The 19379-nt window shown below is 40.7% G+C and overlaps 1 protein-coding gene across 4 annotated transcripts in view; it reads left to right on the forward strand.

Annotated features, from left to right (window-relative positions):
- Positions 1–19379, forward strand: part of LOC149024867 (uncharacterized) — a 42902-nt gene that overhangs the window by 15995 nt on the left and 7528 nt on the right. For all 4 annotated transcript variants that reach the window (XR_016171676.1, XM_089145058.1, XM_089145059.1 and 1 more), the window contains exon 2: positions 2041–2303. Coding sequence is in view for 3 of the 4 variants with exons in the window: in XM_089145058.1 (XP_089001184.1) it covers positions 2041–2303 (263 nt within the window). In the remaining variant the exon portion in view is untranslated. The remainder of the gene's footprint in view (positions 1–2040; positions 2304–19379) is intronic.

The following is a 19379-nucleotide window of genomic DNA, read 5'->3' on the forward strand; positions in this document are numbered from 1 at the left end:
CTCTGAGTTACCTACCTGAGACCAAATCTGAACCTTTGAAGCTACCTGTTCAAGTTTCAGAAAAAATTTCATTGGTTTTGGGTTAATAAATTGAGAAGCTGGTGGTCAATCTTCAGAGTTTGTGGAATATCTACCTAACAGATTCCTGTTGAGAGAGTTTGTTCAGGTGGAAGCAAGTCTGGTGTCTGCGTGGTTATATCTACTCGAGGGAAGCAGAAGAAGAGGAAGAAGAAAGCATGCTTTCAGAATTTACAAAGACTAGCTTCCTTCAATCACAACAAGCCCCTTGTTATTAAATTTTATCCGTGTATTCCCACTCTTCCTTAACTTCAGAATAGTCTCTTAGAAAACTTAATTCCAGATATGTCTCAACTTCTTACTTTTATTTAAGGATCTTTTTACTGAACCCTTAGTTTGAGTTCTGTTAACATGGTGGGCCCTGGGTTATTGAACCTGGGATTGCATCATGGAATCTTTTACATGAAAAGTTAGCTACTGCTGTTTTATCTATTGCCAAATGTGCAATTAACTGATCTGGAGTTCCAAGGATGTGTGGGCAAATTCATGCCTGTACATTTTATAAATAAGCCTTTTTTTTTGTGGGTTTTCCAAGGCTGCACTTGCATTTTAGTTTTATGGCCAGATAACCACCTATTAAAATAAAATAACGTAATATAGCTTATTACAAATTTTGAGGTCAGTAATATCACCCAGGGGTGCTACCTTGGCATCCAAGTGTTTTGGGTCTGGGCAATTGTTTCCTTTTAATTCAAGGCTCTGGTTTTATGTTTGTAATTGAATTATTATGTTCCCAGTTCCCACTAGTATTAAACCAGGTTTAGCACTGATTTATGCTTAACACCATTTAATACTTTAAATAAATGGCATCCTTCACTTAAATTAGCAAATAAGTAATCAGCCCCAATGGATCTAATAAAAATAGAAATTTTTTTAAAATTCTCGAAGGATAAAAACTGAATTTTAGCTGTAGGAACAATTTTCAACTTTTAAATGCTAGGGATAAAAACTTTCCTCTGTGATGGAACATCACTAGATGCCAAAAGAGTATCAAAATAATCTCTTGTCTTGATGTTTTAAAATTTTATTTCCATTCAGGGCAATGTTAAAAGCACGTGCATACACCAAATATGTTTTGAATGGAGCGTTACTTCTTCAGTATAATTCATATTTAGCAATCTTGTTTCTGTTGGAAAGGTGGTTTTGTACTCTGCCTAATACCAAATGTCTCGTGGAAAAATAAGTTATTTGACCAGTCAAAACTCATTAGAGGAAAATAACATTTCTCTAAATCTAGAGCAGTTACATTACTCATAGATCAGATCATATTTTTCAAGAATATTATGAATATAAAATTAGGTATTCTAGGACAGTGATCATCTCTACAAACACTATATACCAAATGTATGCTGTAATATTTCGAACTTTCAGCAGCTTGCTACTTCTGTCCTGCTGTCTTGTAGTCTGTGTGTTGATTTTTGAGGACTTTGTGGCTTAATGTTAAATTCTGATGACTTGATGGGACTGAAAGTTGACTTTTGATGACTGGCTGTGGCTTAAATGTTTATTTTCAATGACCTAGTGCAACTTAAAAGTTGAATTTTGATGACTAGATGTGGCTTAACGTTGATTTCTGATGATAAATATTGCATGGTGTTATTTAGTGTTAGCAATGAGGAGTAACTTAGAAAGTAACACTTTGGTGCCTTGTTGCCTAATTGCTTAGGCACTTTCTTCTGCCTTGGATTGTGTTGACAACTATGGCTTTATTTGCTTCAATGTTCGTTAATTCTGGAGCTCCTAAACCGTTGAAGTGATAATGGAATCCTCCCCACCCTCAAGTCAAATAGGTTGTATTTCAGATTTGGTTTGGTTCATCAAATTATTGATGTGTTTGCAGTTTTTCACTAAACATTATGTTACCCTTTGCTGCAATTTACTATTAAAAGTTGTATAGATAGGTCTATTGTAACTTTTCATTGGTTGGCACTAGGCTCATATGTTTTCTTCTGACTTCTGTAGGTGTGCCGGAACATTTAATGCATAAAAACCGCTTGCAACAATTCACCCAAAAATCAGCCATTCCGCTCCCTGTATATCAAACCATGAATGAAGGATCCCCTCATTCTCCAAGGTTTAGAGCTACTGTCTTGGTTGATGGGGTTCCATATGTGTCAGCTGAGACATTTTCACATATTAAAGAAGCTGAACAGGCTGTTGCAAAATATGCCCTTGAACATATATTAGGAAGGATAAAGAATGAAGGAGTGCAACTACTGAGTAAGGTGTGCTCAGTTAGAGTATTTCTCTTGATTAAATTGGAGATGAACACCTGATTTACACTGCTACAGTTTCATTTGTTTGACCGTTTATTGACTTATATCATTTTAGTCTGTTAGAAACCCTCTTTTGTTTTAACTCATCTAGTCAGTACTTGTTTGCGATGGCAAGTTGCATGTTGCTTTATTCCCCCTTGGTGAGGCGAATGCCAGAACTTTGTCTTCTAATGTTGCATGACCAGCTTTATGGTGATTCCTTAAACTCTTTTTCTTTCATTGAACAACGGATAGGTTTAATTTTCACATTGCAGTGATATGTCATTTACTGGATAATAAAGATCTAGGATTTATCTTTAAGTTGGACTAGTGGAGTGTTATAATTCATGCTTTCTGATTTGATATGGCAAATACACTTGAGAAATTTTGGGAAATTGTCTACTGAACAACTTGTTTCACTATCCGAAATTCAGAAGGGATCAAACTTACCTTAAAAAGGGCAGAGTTTAATATGAAACACACATGCAAGGCACCATTGGGGTTTAAAACCTTGTTAAGTTCCTGTTTTTCAGTCGGACCAAGAATTGTCAACATGTGATATTTTTCTTGCAAGTTTTGGCGGGTTTTAGTCCAAATTAAGGCATAAAACTTTGTAGAAACCCAATTTTAGGCTATATAAGCGTATTTAGATGATCATATTGGGAAAATAGTTACCCAAATTGGTGTTTTGTATTCAGCTGCTGATTGGCAAAACATGGTCAAATTTTAATGTTATAATTCCACATCTACACAATTTTTAAGTACTACAGGACATAACAAGCAACTTAAACAACACCTTCCTAAAGTCCTACTACAGACTATACAATTATTTAGTGATTAGCAAATACTAATGATAACTATTACGCCGTGCAAGAGTAGAACAACAACAAGCCTTATCCTAACTAAATGGGGTCGTCTACGTGGATTCTTGCCTCCAATCAACTCTGTTTGCAGCCATACTAGATCTAAGGCCTAAGTTATGCATATCCTTTTTCACCACTTCTCTTAAGGTTATCTTAGGTCTGCCCCTATCTCTTTTAATTCCTTCAATCTGGGTTAAACAACTTTTCTATATAGGGGCATTTACAGCCCTCTGTTGAACGTGGCCGTGCCACCTCAAATGACTTTCTCGTAGCTTATAACTTATTGGGTCTACTCCCACACCTACTCTAATATGATCATTTCTTATCTTATCCTTCCTAATTTTTCCACTCATCCATCTTAGCATCCTCATTTTTGCTCCACTAAATTTATCTATATGATGCTTCTTAACTGCTCAACACTTTACACCATACAACATAACTGCTCGTACAATAGTCCTATAGAATTCTCCTTTGAGATTTAAAGACATACTTCGATCACACAAGACCCCGGATGCGCCTCTCCACGTCATCCTCCTTATTTTAATTCTTTGTGAAACGTCATCCTCTATATGACCTTTTGTTGGATTCTATTAGGAGTCTAATAAGAGTTTGTATAGGAGTTAAATTAGAGTTTGCATTCATGTAAACTTCTATTCCTTGTAATAGTCTACTTTCCACTTAATTATAAATGGAGGGCTTGAGATCATGGATCAATAAGCCATTCACCACACTCGTTTCTTTCAACATGGCATCAGAGCCTCAATTCGATTAGGATTTTTTTTCTTTTCTCTCTTCTTTCTTTTTTCTCTCTTTCAAACCCATCGCAATTAGGTCACCATCTACCGCTGCACTATCTTTTCGGTTGCAAACAAAGACCAGAAAAAAGAGAGTATCTTTTCTGTTGCAAACGAAGAACCGAAAAAAAAAAAAAAAAAAGAGAGAGAAGAAGAGAAGAAGAGCCACCACTGCTACTAACGCACCTGCTGCTTCCAGTTACCGCCGCTGCTGAGAAATTCTTCAGTTCCGACTGATATCTACGGCTGCTACTGTCATTGCTGCTACAACTGCTGCTTCTGCGCCATCGGAGAGAAAAAAGAGGAGAAAAAGCGGAAGAAAAGCCGCTGTTTCTTGCGCCTCAAACTGGTATCGTTCTTCAGTTTTTCTGCCACTGAAAGAACAACTAAATCAGACGGAAAGGAGAGTGAGGACGAGAACCACTTCCGCTACCTGTTGCTGCTGTTTTCTGCTACTTTAGGAGAAGCCGAACAGAATTGCTGCAATTCGTCGCCATCGCCAAGAAACCAGGTACCCTTCGTCTGAAACAAAACCCCTCTGGTTCCCTTCCACCTTCGTCTGAAACAAAACCCCTTTGGTTCCCTTTACACCCTTTAAACCAAACCAAATATTATACCCTTTGTCTAAAAGTCTTTATATTTAAACCAAACCACATCATATTTGGACCAAACCATATTATATTTGGTTCCTTTACATTTAGACCAGACCCATTGTTTTTTTCCTTTTCTACTGTTCTGATATTATTTAAAATTAAAAAAAAAAAAAGAAGAAGAAAGAAGAAGAAGAAGAAGAAGAAGAAGAAGAGAGGAAAAAGGAGAAAAAAATTGTCCTAAGTTGTTTGGCTATTACATTCTGCGATGTTTTAGTTTTTTTTCAAAAGGTGAAGACTGAAGAACTGCAGATAATTTTGTCAACATGACAACTATTGATGCTTCCTCTACTCCCCATACAAACTCCTACCTTGCTACCTCAGGTAAAACTTTTACAAGCTTTCAAGCTTCTTCAGTTTCTACTCCTTGGATCATTGATACAGGAGCCACAGATCATATGACAGGTTTATCCTCCTCTTTCTTACAATATTCTCCAACTTCTGGAAATGATAAAGTTCGAATCGCAGATGGCTCATATACTTCTATTGCTGGAAAAGGAACCATTCAGCATTCTCCATCACTTTCTTTGTCTAAAGTTTTACATGTTCCCTCTTTCTCTAGTAACTTGCTCTCTATCAGTAGTCTTACACATGACTTGAATTGTAAAGTGACTTTTTCCCCATCTTACTGTGTCCTCCAGGATCTGGTCACGGGGAAGGAGATTGGACATAATAAACTAGACAATGGACTTTATTTGCTTGAGCCGATTGGAGAATTTGCGTCTGCTTTGACTACATTTTCTAATCCGGTCCATTCGGTAAAATCAAACCTTCATCAGTGGCACCGTAGGCTAGGTCTGCCGCCTCTAGGAACTCTTAAGAAAATATTTCCTGATTTGGTTTCTTCTTATAATAAGGATAATTTTTTTTGCGAAGCCTGCATTTTTGCAAAGCATACTCGTTCTACTTATTTACCTTCTCTTCATAATAGAAGACCTATTCCTTTTATGCTAATTCATACTGATGTGTGGGGTCCCTGCCGATGTGTATCTATTACTGGCCATAGGTACTTTGTTACTTTTATTGATTGTCACTCTCGTTCTACATGGATTTATCTTTTAAAAAAAAATGAGGTTTTCCGATGTTTTCGTGATTTTCATAATATGATTAAAACTCAGTTCAATGCCACTGTGAAGATCCTTCACAATGACAATGGCACCGAATATATTGATGGTGAATTTCAAAGATATCTCTCTGACTCTAGCATAATACATCAGACCAGTTGCGTTGATACGGCTGCCCAAAATGGGGTGGCCGAAAGGAAGAATCGACATCTCTTAGAGATAGCCCATTCCATTATGATTGCTATGAATGTACCTGACCAGTACTGGAGTGATGCTATACTCACTGCTTCTTACCTTCTGAATAGGATGCCCAGTAGGAACTTGGTTTTAAATGTCCTAATGAGATTCTTCAGGGAGCCTCTTCTTTTGTTGTTCCCCCAAAGGTTTTTGGATGCGTGTGCTATGCCAGAATCACAGCCCACCAGAGTAAGTTGGCTCCCTGCGGCCTACGTTACATATTTTTGGGGTATTCTGCTACTCAGAAAGGGTACAAATGTTATCATCCTCCCTCCAGGAAAACCATTGTATCCATGGATGTAATTTTTCATGAGTTTTGCCCTTACTATACACCTCTCCAGGGGGAGAGTCCTAGAGGAGAGGTGTTCTTTCCGACTCTAGATCTTCCTATCATAGACCAACACAGCTTAAGAGTCTCAGAAGAGTTTCTTGACCAGGGGGAGACTTCGGCCAGTATAACTGAGGACTCTAATCCACCCCCTTTGTTTTCTGAACCATGTGAAGAACCTAGCTAGGGGGAGACCACTCCTGTGAGACACACTGTTGGGATCTTTTAAAACCAGATTGACCAGAATAAGGAGGTGCAGACTTATCAGAGGAAGAAATACAACCGGCTAAAGCAGGTGGAGAAAGGTGATACGTTACCACTTCAGTCTTCTGCTCCAGAATCAGATTCTACTGAGGTATCTTCTTCCAATCTTTCTATTGCTGTTAGAAAAAGGGGTCAGATCTTGTACTCAACATCCCATAGCTAAATATGTTTCTTATAACTCTTTGTTTGACTCCTACCGTGCTTTTATATCCTCTCTGTCATCTGTATTTGTTCCTAAAAGTTGGTAGGAAGCCTATGCTGATAAGAAATGGAAGGAAGCTATGGTAAAGGAAATGCAGGCAATGAAGAAAAATGACACTTGGGAGCTGATTACACTTCCTCCAGGAAAAAAACCAGTGGGCTACAAATGGGTATTTGTGGTTAAACAAAATATGGATGGATCAGTCAACAAGTTGAAAGCTAGACTAATTGCAAAGGGGTTTACCCAGACCTATGGGATTGATTATCAGGAGACCTTTGCCCGTGTTGCGAAATTAAATACTGTCAGAGTTCTGTTGTCTGTAGCTGTGAACAAACACTGGAACTTACACCAACTAGACGTAAAGAATGCCTTCTTACATGGGGAGTTAGCAGAAGAGGTCTATATGGAAATCCCACATGGTTTTTCCGATGACAATACCGCAGGGAAAGTCTATCGGTTGAAGAGGTCAATATATGGGTTAAAACAGTTTTGGACGCCTTCTGAAGGCAATGACTTCTATTGGGTACAAGCAAAGCAATGTTGATCATACACTATTTGTCAAGAAGTCAAGTACTAACATCACACTTCTCATTGTTTATGTAGACGATATTGTCATCACAGGGAATGATGGTGAAGAAATTCGAAAGTTGAAAGACTTTCTTGGCAGAGAGTTTGAAATTAAAGATCTAGGGAAGTTACAGTATTTCTTAGGGATTGAGGTGGCTCGATCAAATAAAGGTATATTCCTATCCCAAAGAAAGTATGTCCTAGATCTATTATCAGAAGTGGGAATGTTGGGGTGTAAACCAGTTGATACCCCTATTGAAGCTGGAACTAAACTTAAAGAAAAAGAGGGAGAACCAGTGGACAAAGGAAGATACCAAAGGCTGGTAGGGAAGCTTATTTACTTGTCCCACACCGGTGCCGACATCGCTTATCTTTGTAGGGATAGTGAGCCAATTCATGCATGATCCATATTTAGCTCATATGAAGGTTGTTACCATAATACTACAGTATTTGAAGGGAACTCCTGGAAAAGGAATACTTCTATCACGCACCGATAATCTAAAAGTAGAAGCATACACTGATGCAGATTGGGCTGGATCTCCAGACAGGAAGTCAATTTTAGGTTACTGTACCTTTGTTGGAGGTAATCTAGTTACTTGGAGAAGTAAGAAATATAATGTGGTAGCTTTATCTAGTACCGAAGCTGAATATAGAGCTATGGTTCGTGGAGTTTGTGAGCTACTATGGTTGAAAGGCTTGCTGCAAGATATTGGAGTCCAAGTTCCAAACCCTATGATGTTATATTGTGACAACAAGTTTGCTATTAGTATTGCTAATAATCTAGTGCAACATGATCGAACTAAGCACATTGAAATTGACAGGTTTTTTGTCAAAGGAAAGTTGGAACAAGGGCTTATCTGCATGCCTTTTGTAAGATCTGGAGACCAAGTAGTAGATGTTTTCACTAAGGGTTTGAAAGAAAGAGATTTCCTTCCTATTGTAGGCAAGTTGGGCATGACTAATATCTATGCCTCAACTTGAGGGGGAGTGTTGGATTCTATTAGGAGTCTAATAAGAGTTTGTATAGGAGTTAAATTAGAGTTTGCATTCATGTAAATTTCTATTCCTTGTAATAGTTTACTTTCCACTTAATTATAAATAGAGGGCTTGAGATCATGGATCAATAAGCCATTCACAACACTCGTTTCTTTCAACACCTTTTGTATGCCGTGTAAGACTGATCCCACTAAATTCTGATAGGGCCAAAAGTTCATTGTTCTGAGTGAAGGACATAGTATGATCCTTCAAAGTTGGCAGTACCTTGCATCATGACATACTCAAGATATTTTCAGAATACAGATCACCAGACGATGAACAAACCCAATGATCCATTGTGATACAAGTCATATGATGCTGCTGGTAGCATGTATGGGTGGTGGGTTTGGTAGTAGAGGATACATTGTCTATTGAATACGATTGTGTACATCCCTTTGAGTGTTAGTCATACTCTAATTTCTTAGATTTTGGGTTGAGACTTCTAAAATTTCGACCAAAGCATGGTATTTATTTTTTCCATTTCAAACTAGCACTCGGACTCGCCAAAGTTCTTGAAATTTCCGAAATTGACCAAATATTGTTGAGCGTTGAACAGTAGGTTTCATAGCTCCCTCTTAAGGAGCAAGGCAACGTGAGTGCATTATTTAAGAAAACTATATGTTAAGTATATGTATACTATCATAAATCATAGGGATAGTTTTTAGATGTTTTTCTTTTATTATTTTCCTTCCTGGACATTGTTTTGGATGATTTTCACTCAATAGCATATTGTACTAGTAACACCAAATAATTTTACTAGATAGAGTCAGCCACAAGTACATCATTTGATAGATTAATGTAAACTCTATTGCACAAGTATAAGATTCAATATCTGTTGATGTTGTTGAGTCTCTCTCTCTCTCTCTCTCTCAAAGACACACATGCTTACACAGAACTGGGATTGTAAACCTGCCAACAGAACTTAAGCTTCATATTGATCTAATAGCCATGCTTCCCTCTTTATTTTTATGTATGATTTGTATGTAATTAAAATAAAGGTCTCCTTTATAAAACCATATTAAGTGCGTTTCAGGTTCTGTCAGAAATCACTGAATGGGGTATTTCTTCCTTTGCTTCCTCAATTTTTGGAAGAAAACCTTCAATTTCTTTGAAGTAATTGAATGAAACCTAATAATTTTATGATCAAAGTATATCAATCTAAAATGCTTGTCTGGATAGTCTCTTGGCATGTTGTGTTTTGTGTATAATGCTTGTTGACTAGCGCATGTGGTGTTAATGTGTGTGGAGGAGCATTGTAAGAACTATGCTAGTTTACATTAGAATACATATAATCTTACACAGGCGGTGGCCAATCAAGCCAATTTGGAAGACTCTAGTGTACCGATTGCTCTTTCTTCAGATGAACTCCAACATCTCTGTCAATTGATTACCAGGCTTCAGTTATCCTCTTCTATGCAGATGTCCAGTGCTAGTGTTGCTGTTGCCACGGATACCCCTTTTGAGCCTTCTCCCATCGCAGGTATTTTTTCTGGTTGCCATAGTGTGGCCTTTAAGTTCCATCCTCATGGATTATTGACTCTGATACAATCAATCACATGCTTGGTTCACACTCTACCTATTCTAATGTTCCCCCTAATTATACTTTTCACATTGCTGATGGATCCCTTTCTTTGGTTTCTAGAGAACTGACCATTAATTGTTCTCCAGCTTTACAATTATCTTCTATTTTACATGTTCCCAATTTTGTTTGACTAGTCTTTTGTCCATTAGTAGTCTTACTCAGGATTTGAACTGCAAAATAACTTTCTTTCCCTCTTATTATGTTTTTGAGGACTTGGAAACATGGCGTATGATTGCCAGGGGTAAACTTGCTAGGGGGCTTTGCCTACTGGACGCTTCTCCATTGGCATTCACTATAGGCACTTCTTTTGCTTCCTCTTCCCCTGCTTTGTTCACTTTGGCATTGTTGTCTTGGCCACCCTATTTTAGACTTTCCCTTGATTTAAGCTAAGAGATGTAATTTAAATGATTTCCATCCTGATGCTTGCATTTTAGCAAAACAAACCAGACATATTTATCCTATTTCTGATATTCATAGTGGTACTCCCTTCTCTATTATTCATTTTGATGTTTGGGGACCTTCTTGCTGTGTTTCTTCTTCTGGATATCGTTGGTTTGTTGCTTCTATTGATTGTTGCACTAGGACCACTTGGATTTATCTGTTCACTAAAAAAGAATGGGGTTTTTACTTGCTTTTAATTTTTTAATAAATTGGTAACAACTCAATTTGATGCATCCCACAAGATTCTTCGCACTAATAATGGGAATGAATATACTGTAGGGGAGTTACAATCATATTTATCTCATCATGGCAATACTCATCATACTAGTTGTGTTAACACACCTTGCCAAAATGGGGCGGCCATACAAGATAATTGGCATCTCATATAGGTTACATGATCCTTAATGTTTGCTATACATGTCCCCCCTCGTTTTTGGGGAGACGCAATACTTGTGGCAGCTTATCTTATTAATAGGATGCTTTTTGGCATGTAGCAGCAATGCTGCTCCCTTGATCTTCTTTTGGGTTCCACATCTTTCAGTGTTTTTCTTTAATTGTTTGGTTGGTTTTGTTGCTTTTGCTAGAAATCATCATATTTATGGTAAGCTTGACCTGCGTGGGCTGCAGTATTTTTTTCTTTCTTGGTTACAGTGCCAACCAAAAATGGTACAAGTGTTATCATCCTGCTTTTAGGAACGTGTCACTATGGATGAGGTCTTTTAGGAAGTTTTTCCCTATTTTCCCCCTACACCTCTTCTGGGGGAGAGTAAGTCTAGTAAAGAGGTCTCAATTCTCATTCCACCCTTGGAAATTCCCCTGGAAATTCCTGCTAATGATGCTCATTTGGAAGATGGAGTGATTGGATAGGAACAACAGCTGATGGCTCAGGACAACAATATGTAGGGGGAGCAACAACTTACTTAGCTCTGTCCTCTAAAAACGTCCCATACTAAAAGAAGATAAGCCCTGGAAGTGCCTCTTAACGTGCCTAGTCAATTGGAAATACCATATCTTGGTCCTTAAGAAATTATTCGTGGTAGGTCCATTCCAATTTGTGATCCTTTATTAGCTTACCGACTGCACTATGAAAGCAACCATAAGCTTGTACTCAACATCCTATCTCCAATTTTGTTGCATATAATTCTGTCACCTACATTTCAAACTTTTGTTTCTTCCTTATCCTCTGTTTGCATTACCAACACCTGGTAGGAAGCACTAGCTCATTCTCATTGGAAAGAAGCATTGGATGAAGAGATTAAGGCATGGGATCGAGTTGCTTTACTTGCAGGAAAGAATGAAAGAATACCATCAGTTGCAAATGGGTATTCGTGGTTAAGTACAAAGTTGATGGTATTGTAGACAAATATAAAACTAGATCGATGGCCAAGGGATTCACTCAAACCTATGGCATTGATTGCCAGGAGGACTTTGCTCCAGTTGCTAAGATGGACATAGTGCAAGTTGTGCTCTCATGTGCAGTAAATTAGGGTTGGGATCTTCAGCAACTTGATGTGAAGAATGTCTTTCTTCATGGAGAAATCCAAGAGGAAGTGTATATGGTTGTCCCACCAGGATACACTATCACAAAAACTCATGGGAAGGTTTGCAAGCTCAAGCGTGCTCTCTATGGGTTGAAGCAGTCCCCAACAACATGGTTTGGGAGATTCCATAAGGCCATAGTGTCCATTGGATATAAGCAAAGTAATGCAGATCATACCTTTCTTTTATTAAAAGACTGACACTCACATCACAGTACTATTAGTATGTCGATGACATAGTGATCATTGGTGGCAGTACTTCAAAGATTTTGGCTGATCAAAGACATGGAGAATGAGGTATTTCTTGGGTATTGAGTTGGCATATTCTTTATGACATCTCTCTTTTGTAGAGAAAATATACCTGGGATTTATTAGCAGAGACAAGAATGTTAGGGTGCAAGCCAGTAGACACACCCGTTGGGCCCAATTTACACTTGAAGGCTAAAGGAGAACCCACTAACAAGACTAGCTACTAACGGCTAGTAGGGAGATCAGCTACTAACAGCTACCACATGCCATATATTTTTTTTGGATGAATAAATAAATTAATTAACAAGAAACACAAGGGAGATACAAAGGGAGAAGGGGGGGGGGAGACAGAGCCTATCGGGTGGAAGGCCTAATGGAAGATGTGAGACTTCAAGAACTAACAATCAGCCTATTCCTAGAGGAGTCATCCACCGGGGGATGGGGAATAGATAGAAGTCTAAAAGAGACATAAAAACAAATGGCATTCCAAATCCTATCTAAAGACCGTGATTTGGAGGACCATCTCCTAAGATTGCACTCCAGCCACCCACTATGAGTGGTGGATAGTTGCTTCGAAGACTAGCTTACCGATTTGGTCGCACAAGGATGAACCAAAGAAGGTTCTCAAGCACTAAGCCCAATCTCGAGCAAAGCCATATGAATGCCTCGACCTAGGCAAAATGGAACCAAATGCTTTTTCCTAAAGAGAGCGGGAGAAGGGGCATAAAAAAAAAAAATAAGTGATTGAGGTCCTCAGGGCAGTTCCAACAAAGGATACAATTAGGGTTAACTGGGATATGACGGCTATTGAGGAATGCTTGGGTGGGAAGGGCTAGGTTAATGACTCAACCAAAGTGGAAGGGAATGTGGCCTTTGAACTAAACAAAGGGGGCCCAGGGGGCAGGGGCAGAGGGAGTTCTAAGGAGATTTTAGGCTAAAGAGGTGTTAAAGAATTTAGAGGGGGAGGGAAGCCAAATAGTAGTATCACAAGTTGAGGATGTAAGGGGGGGGGAGGGGAGGTAGTTCCAGACTTGAGTGAGACTCGGGGGTGGGGGACCAAGAACCATTAGTGATGAAGGATGAGAGGGGGATGGATTTGGGAATGTAGGCTTCATATTTGAGCGGGGACCAAGGTGATCGAACAGGATACCTGTCGGATGCCATGGCTCAAGTTAGAAAGAAGTGGAGGAACCAGAGGAGATTTGGATAGAGATAATAGGAAGGGCTCGAGGCGGAGAAGGGGCTTTCTCCAAATCTAGGAAGGGTTGGGGGGAATGGGAGCAATCCATATGGAGTCCGATTTTAGAATGTGAGAGTAAACCCAGGAAACCTAGATGGAATTATGTTTGGAGGCAATCTTCCAGATAAGTTTAAAGAGACAAACAATGTTGACATTAGAGATTCGGTGGATACCCAAGCCCCCCTCAAATTTGGGGCGATAGACAGCAGCCCAACTGATTGGATGGAGGAAACGGGAGGATTCTTGACCTTTCCAAAGGAAGGCGTAATAGAGAGATTCCATAGCCCGAATAGAAGATTTGTGGATGGAGAACATTCCACACCAATAAAGATAGGAAGATTGGAGGACAAAGCGAATGAGCACCACTTGACCAAAGGAGAGAAGCTTCCCCTTCTAGAGTTGGAGCTTTTTTCGAATGGGGTTGAGCATCAGGGTGCCATGGTGCCGAGTAAGGCATCCAGAGATAAGGGGGAGGCCGAGATAAGTGATAGGGAAGGAGCCAGGCTTGAAGCCAGTAAGATGGAGGAGGGAGGAGTGGAGAATCGGAGACACCAGAGAGAAAGAGGGAAGATTTATCCAGGTTAACCCGAAGACCACAAAGGGACTCAAACCCAGAGAGGGCTGCAATAATGGATGAGATGGATGAGTGATTGGCTTTAGAGAAAATCACGAGATCATCCACGAAGGCAAAATGAGTGAGCTTTAGGCACTTGCATTTTGGGAATGGGGAGATAATAAGTTGGTCTTTTTTGGTTTGGAGGAGACGAGAAAGGACCTTTAAAGCCAAGGAGAAGAGATAGGGGGAGAGGGAGACAACCTTGGCAGATACCGACCCGAGAAGGGAAGTAGCTATCATGGGAACCGTTAGTGATAGAAAAGTGAGGGGTAGAGACACAAATTTCTATCTAGTAAACAAAGGAGGGGGGAAACCCACGACAGTGAGAACTTCACTGATGAAGTCTCAACAAATGGAATCAAAAGCTTTGTGGAGGTCCACCTTTAGAAGGGCCGTCGGAGAGTGGGCAGCTCTATCAAACCCTCAAACAATCTCCCCACAGCGGAGGATGTTATCTGAAATACGACCAGAGATGAATGCAGATTGATTTGAACTCACAAGAAAGGGGATGACTCGCATGATTCGGTTCGCGAGGACCTTGGAAATGAATTTGTAGATGAGGTTACAAAGGGAGATAGGATGAAAATCAGTGAAAGAAGTGGCCCCAGGTTTTTTGGGGATGAGATAGATGAAGGCTTGGTTAATGGAGGAGAGTTGAGAGGGATTGAAGAAAAAGCTATGGATCGCGAGGACAGGATCATCCTCGATAAAGTCTTAATCGGCTGGGAAGAAGCCCATACTGAAGCCGTCAGGGCTAGGAGCTCAGTTAGCCTTGTGGGAACGGATGGCGGAGAGGATTTCCTCGGGGGAGGGGATGGAGCTGAGAGAGCCTAAGGAGGAGGGGTCAACGAATTTGTTGAGAAGAGAGGGGGGAGAGAGGAGATGAGAGAAGAATGAGATAACTTCCGCCTTGATACTAGGGGGTTGTAAACCCAAGAACCACTCCTAGAAAGGAGGCAAGGAATGGAGTTAAAGTTAAGACGAACTTTTAGGGAACGGTGAAAATAAGCAGTGTTGGCATCTCTAAGCTCAAGCCATTTGATTTTGGCTTTTTGGTTGAGGAAACTTTTCTCCTGGGAGATGAGGGAGGAGAGATCCGAGGAAAAAAACTTCTCATCATCTGCAAAAGAGGGGTTTCGAGGGTCACTTTGGAGAAGGTTTTGGACCCTAGAAAGCTCGGAACAATAGGAGGAGATCCGGGAAGAGATATTACCAAAAGAGGAGGAATTCTAGGATCGAAGAGCAATCTTGGTATTCCTGAGTTTACGAGAAAAGGCAACTAGGGGGAGGGAGTGACAGTAGACCGGTTGACCCTAGGCAGATTGGACAGTGGGAAGGAAAGAGGGGCTAGAAGTCGTATCGAAGAATTTGAAGGGTTTAGGGCTAAAAGAAAGAGGATCAAGGATGTGGAGGTGGTAGGGAGAATGGTCGGAGAGGGATGTGGCAGAGAAGGAGGCAAAAGAACTAGGCAAGCGGGAGAGCCAGGATTCATTGACAAGAAAGAGGTTGAGTTTGGAGGAGATACGGGCATCTCTAGACCTGCGGTTATACTAGGTAAGATGGTGGCCAAGCCATCGGAGATCAGAGAGACCCACATCGTCAAGACAAGAATTGAAGGCATCGATCGCCACTTGGTTCGACGAGCATCCACCCACCCTCTCATGCGAGAAACAAACGATATTGAAGTCACTTGCAATACCCAAAGGTGCCCCACAGTAGAGGGGTAGATAGCACGGAGATCATCCCAAAGGGGGGAATGATCGGGGGTGCGGTTGAGGCCATAGATGATAGTGAGGAAGAAAGGAGGATTCAAGGGGAGAGATTGAGGAGAAAGGCGAAAATGCATGAGCTGGGGGTTGAAGGATAAGAGAGAAGACTGAAATTTGGTCGAATCCCATAAAATCCAAATACGCCCATTAGGGGTAATATTGGAGTTAGAGAGGAAGGACCAAGAGGGAGCAATAGAAAGGGTAATCCGACGGGCATTGTCATTATGGACATGGGTCTCAAGAAGGGCACAAAAAGAAGCTTTTGATTCACGAATAGTGTTTTTAACCTTAACTTGTTTAGCAAGGGAGTTAAGGCCCCTGACATTCCAAATGAGAAGATCAATTATTAAAATTTCTTGGGGTGGGGGCAATAATGGAGCTATTGGAGGAAAAGGCAGCAAATTGTGGTTCAATGTTAGCCAAATGGCCATCACACAAGTTGGGGGGGGGGGGGAAGACACACACAAGGGGGAACCTTGGGGGAAGGGGATTCAAGAATACTGAGATCAATGGTAGAACATGAGCTAGGGGTGTTCGGTTCACATGGAGAGTTCAAGTAGGGGTTTTGGTCATATGAGTTGGGCTTAGGGGGGCGGGAAGACGGTTGGTCTAGATGTTTCGGGTGGGCTAGGTAATGGCAATTATTGGGTTTGAAAGTGGGTGATGGGCTTGGGCCGAAGGTGAGGGGGTTCGATTGTTGGGCTCGACACAGGAGGACGTAAGAGTCTAGGGGATATGGCGGTGAAAATGGGCCCAATAAAAAAACCAAGAGGGTTTATAAGGGGCGAAGGGCTATTGGGTTGTGGACACATTGAGGTTGAGGTTGAGGGAGACAGGTTTGCAACGGGTTGGGGAGTGGTAGGATTGCTTGAAGAGGAAGGCATCAGGTGAGTGTTGGTCGAGGCTATTTCATCACTAGCAAGAGAAGGGAAGCGTACCTGAATAGCGTGAGAACCAGGTTTTGAGGTTCTGTAGATTGCAGCGACTGAGAGGCAGCTAGGGTTCCATTAGAGGTTGTAAGAACGATGACCTTCGGTGAGTGAACTGGAATGATGTAAGGTGGTAGCGCAATTTCAGGCATGACAGAGGGCTTAGGGATCAACGATTCTGGATTTGCAGAGGGCTTCGTCATTAACGATTTTGGATTTGCAAAGATTTGAGATTTTTTCTTTTGTTTCTTCGGTAAGTTGTGGTGGCCAGAGTATCTGCCGGAGTTGAATCAGCGGCAGCAACTGTGGTGCACTTTTTTATTCTGTCAATCAAAGAACTTGGCATAGAGTTACCATGGGAATTCAATGACATACGATCTTCAAGGGGTAGCGGTGATCGAGCAGGCCGAAGCGAAGTGAGTCGCACTTCAGGAAGAGACTGAGGAGATACATTTCCTTTGGACGGAGGTAGTGGTGGCAAGCTACCCAAAGGTAACGACAGCTGCGACAAACTTTCGGGTGCAGAGACAGGAGAACTAGAGGCTAGATTACAAGTCGTAGTATCGTGGCCAAAAGAAGAGCAAGCTTCACATTTGTTTGGAATCCAATCATACACAATGAGTTGGTCATAGTAGAGACTTAAATCATCTTCAATGGAGATGCAAGGGGGAAGAGGCTTATCAACAGGAACATCAACATAGATTTGAGTGTAGGAAAGACGTTGCAAGTTTAGAGTCTTCATATTAGTTTGAAGAGGGCGGTCTAAAGCTGAACCAATGCGACTAAGGCAATCCTAATTCTAGAATTTGAAGGGGAGTCTAGGGAGGTTGATCCATAGGGGAAGGGAGCTGAAGTTGACCTTGCGGAGGGGTTTAGAAGGTTCCATAGAGTTTATGAAAATAGGGGATTTGCCAAGAAACCACGGGGAGCCTTCAAGGGCTTTAGCTTTGCAAGCAAAGGAGGAGAACTTAAACAAAAAAAATGCTTGAGTCAATAACGAATGTTTCCATTGATCCTTGAGCATGCCATTGCTTGGAAAGGGATGCTTTAACAATGCCAAGCGGAGGACAAGGGCCAAGGAATTGACCAAGCACAACCAACTTCCAATGGAGATTACCGGATTTAGTAGAAGATGAGGGACAATGGACAAGAGGGATGGGGTCAGAGGAAGAGGGGGGGATGTAGGAAAGGTTGCATTCAGAGGTGGAGGGAATGGTGTTGGGGTGAGAAAAGAGGGAATTCCAGGCTAAAGGAGGTGGTGGTGGTGGAGGGTTGTTGGGGAGGGTGGGACTGTTGGGGGTGCAGGAGGAGAAGGGAGGAGAGAAAAGGGCACCGGGAAGGGGGGTTGCAAGGGAAGGGGATACACAGGGGCCATTTCTCCTTTGATTTTCTCGTTTGGAATTGAACCCAAGATGTCTTGGGTGTGAAATAATGACCTTACCAACCAACCAACCAACCAACCTCATATTGACATAACAGACCATATATTGCCTTTGCTGTAAGCTTATTAAGCCAATACATGCATAATTTGCATTCCCCTCATCTAGATGCTGTCTACAAAATTTTAAGATACTTAAGGGCCTGTTTGGTTATATGAATCCAAAGATTTCAAATCTCTGGATTCATGAATGTGAGATTTACACCCGTTTGGTTGTGAAAATCTCTAGATTCATGAAATCTAGAGATTCATCTTTTTACACTAAAAACGTGAATTTGTAGATTTATGGGTATGGGGTGAAATCCAGAGATTTCATCCTTACTATAAAAATGCTAAACATTTGCGCATTCACAAAAATCACTAATGTATCCACAGATTTCATTCCGCATATTCGGTTAACCAAACAGTTAATTTTATAAATTATGACTCCATAGATTTGAAATCTCTAGACTCATGTAACCAAACAGGCCCTAAAGGCAGCTCCTAGAAAGGGAATCTTGATTTCCTCTCATGGATAGTTAAATGTTAAAGCTACATTGATGCAAACTGGACAATGTGTCTACTTCTAGGTATTATACTTATGTGGGAGGAAACCTGGTGACTTGGAGGCAAGGTTTAAAGAATCGGCATCGAGCATCCAATTAGGTGATTTTAAGAGCCATATAGTCTTGTATTGTCCAATACATTTTGGTGCACTACAATACTGCCCGTTATTGAGAAAAAAGAGAGATGTATCAATATGTATCATATTAGCTGTATCCAATATGGATACGAATTGGCTAGTATCGTATCATATCATGGGATACTTTAAACCATGCTTTAATGAACAAGAAACAAGCTGTTGTAGCTAGGTCTAGTGTAGTAGTGTTGAAGCTGAATTTAGAGCAATGGCACAAGGTAGTTGTGGAGTGTTATGGTGGAAAGGGTTACTTTAGGATCTCAATGTAGAAGTTAAGTCCTTATATAGTGTTTTCAAACAATACGTTTGCAATCAACATAGCTCACAGTCCAATTCCTCATCATAGGACTAAGCATGTTAAAATTGATAGACACTTCATCAAAGAGAGGATTGAGTCTAGTCTTATCTACATTTCTATTGTCCCATCTGCATTTCTATTGTCTCATCATAAAATCAAAAGGCTGATGGATTTACTAAGAGTTTGAGTACCAGAGTTTTCGATTATATTATTGGCACTTTGGGCACGATAGACATCTATGCACCAACTTGAGGGGGAGTGTT

Source organism: Hakea prostrata, chromosome 2 (assembly GCF_041222555.1).
Source record: "Hakea prostrata isolate BN-2017 chromosome 2, UWA_Hpros_2, whole genome shotgun sequence".
Taxonomy (NCBI): domain Eukaryota; kingdom Viridiplantae; phylum Streptophyta; class Magnoliopsida; order Proteales; family Proteaceae; genus Hakea; species Hakea prostrata.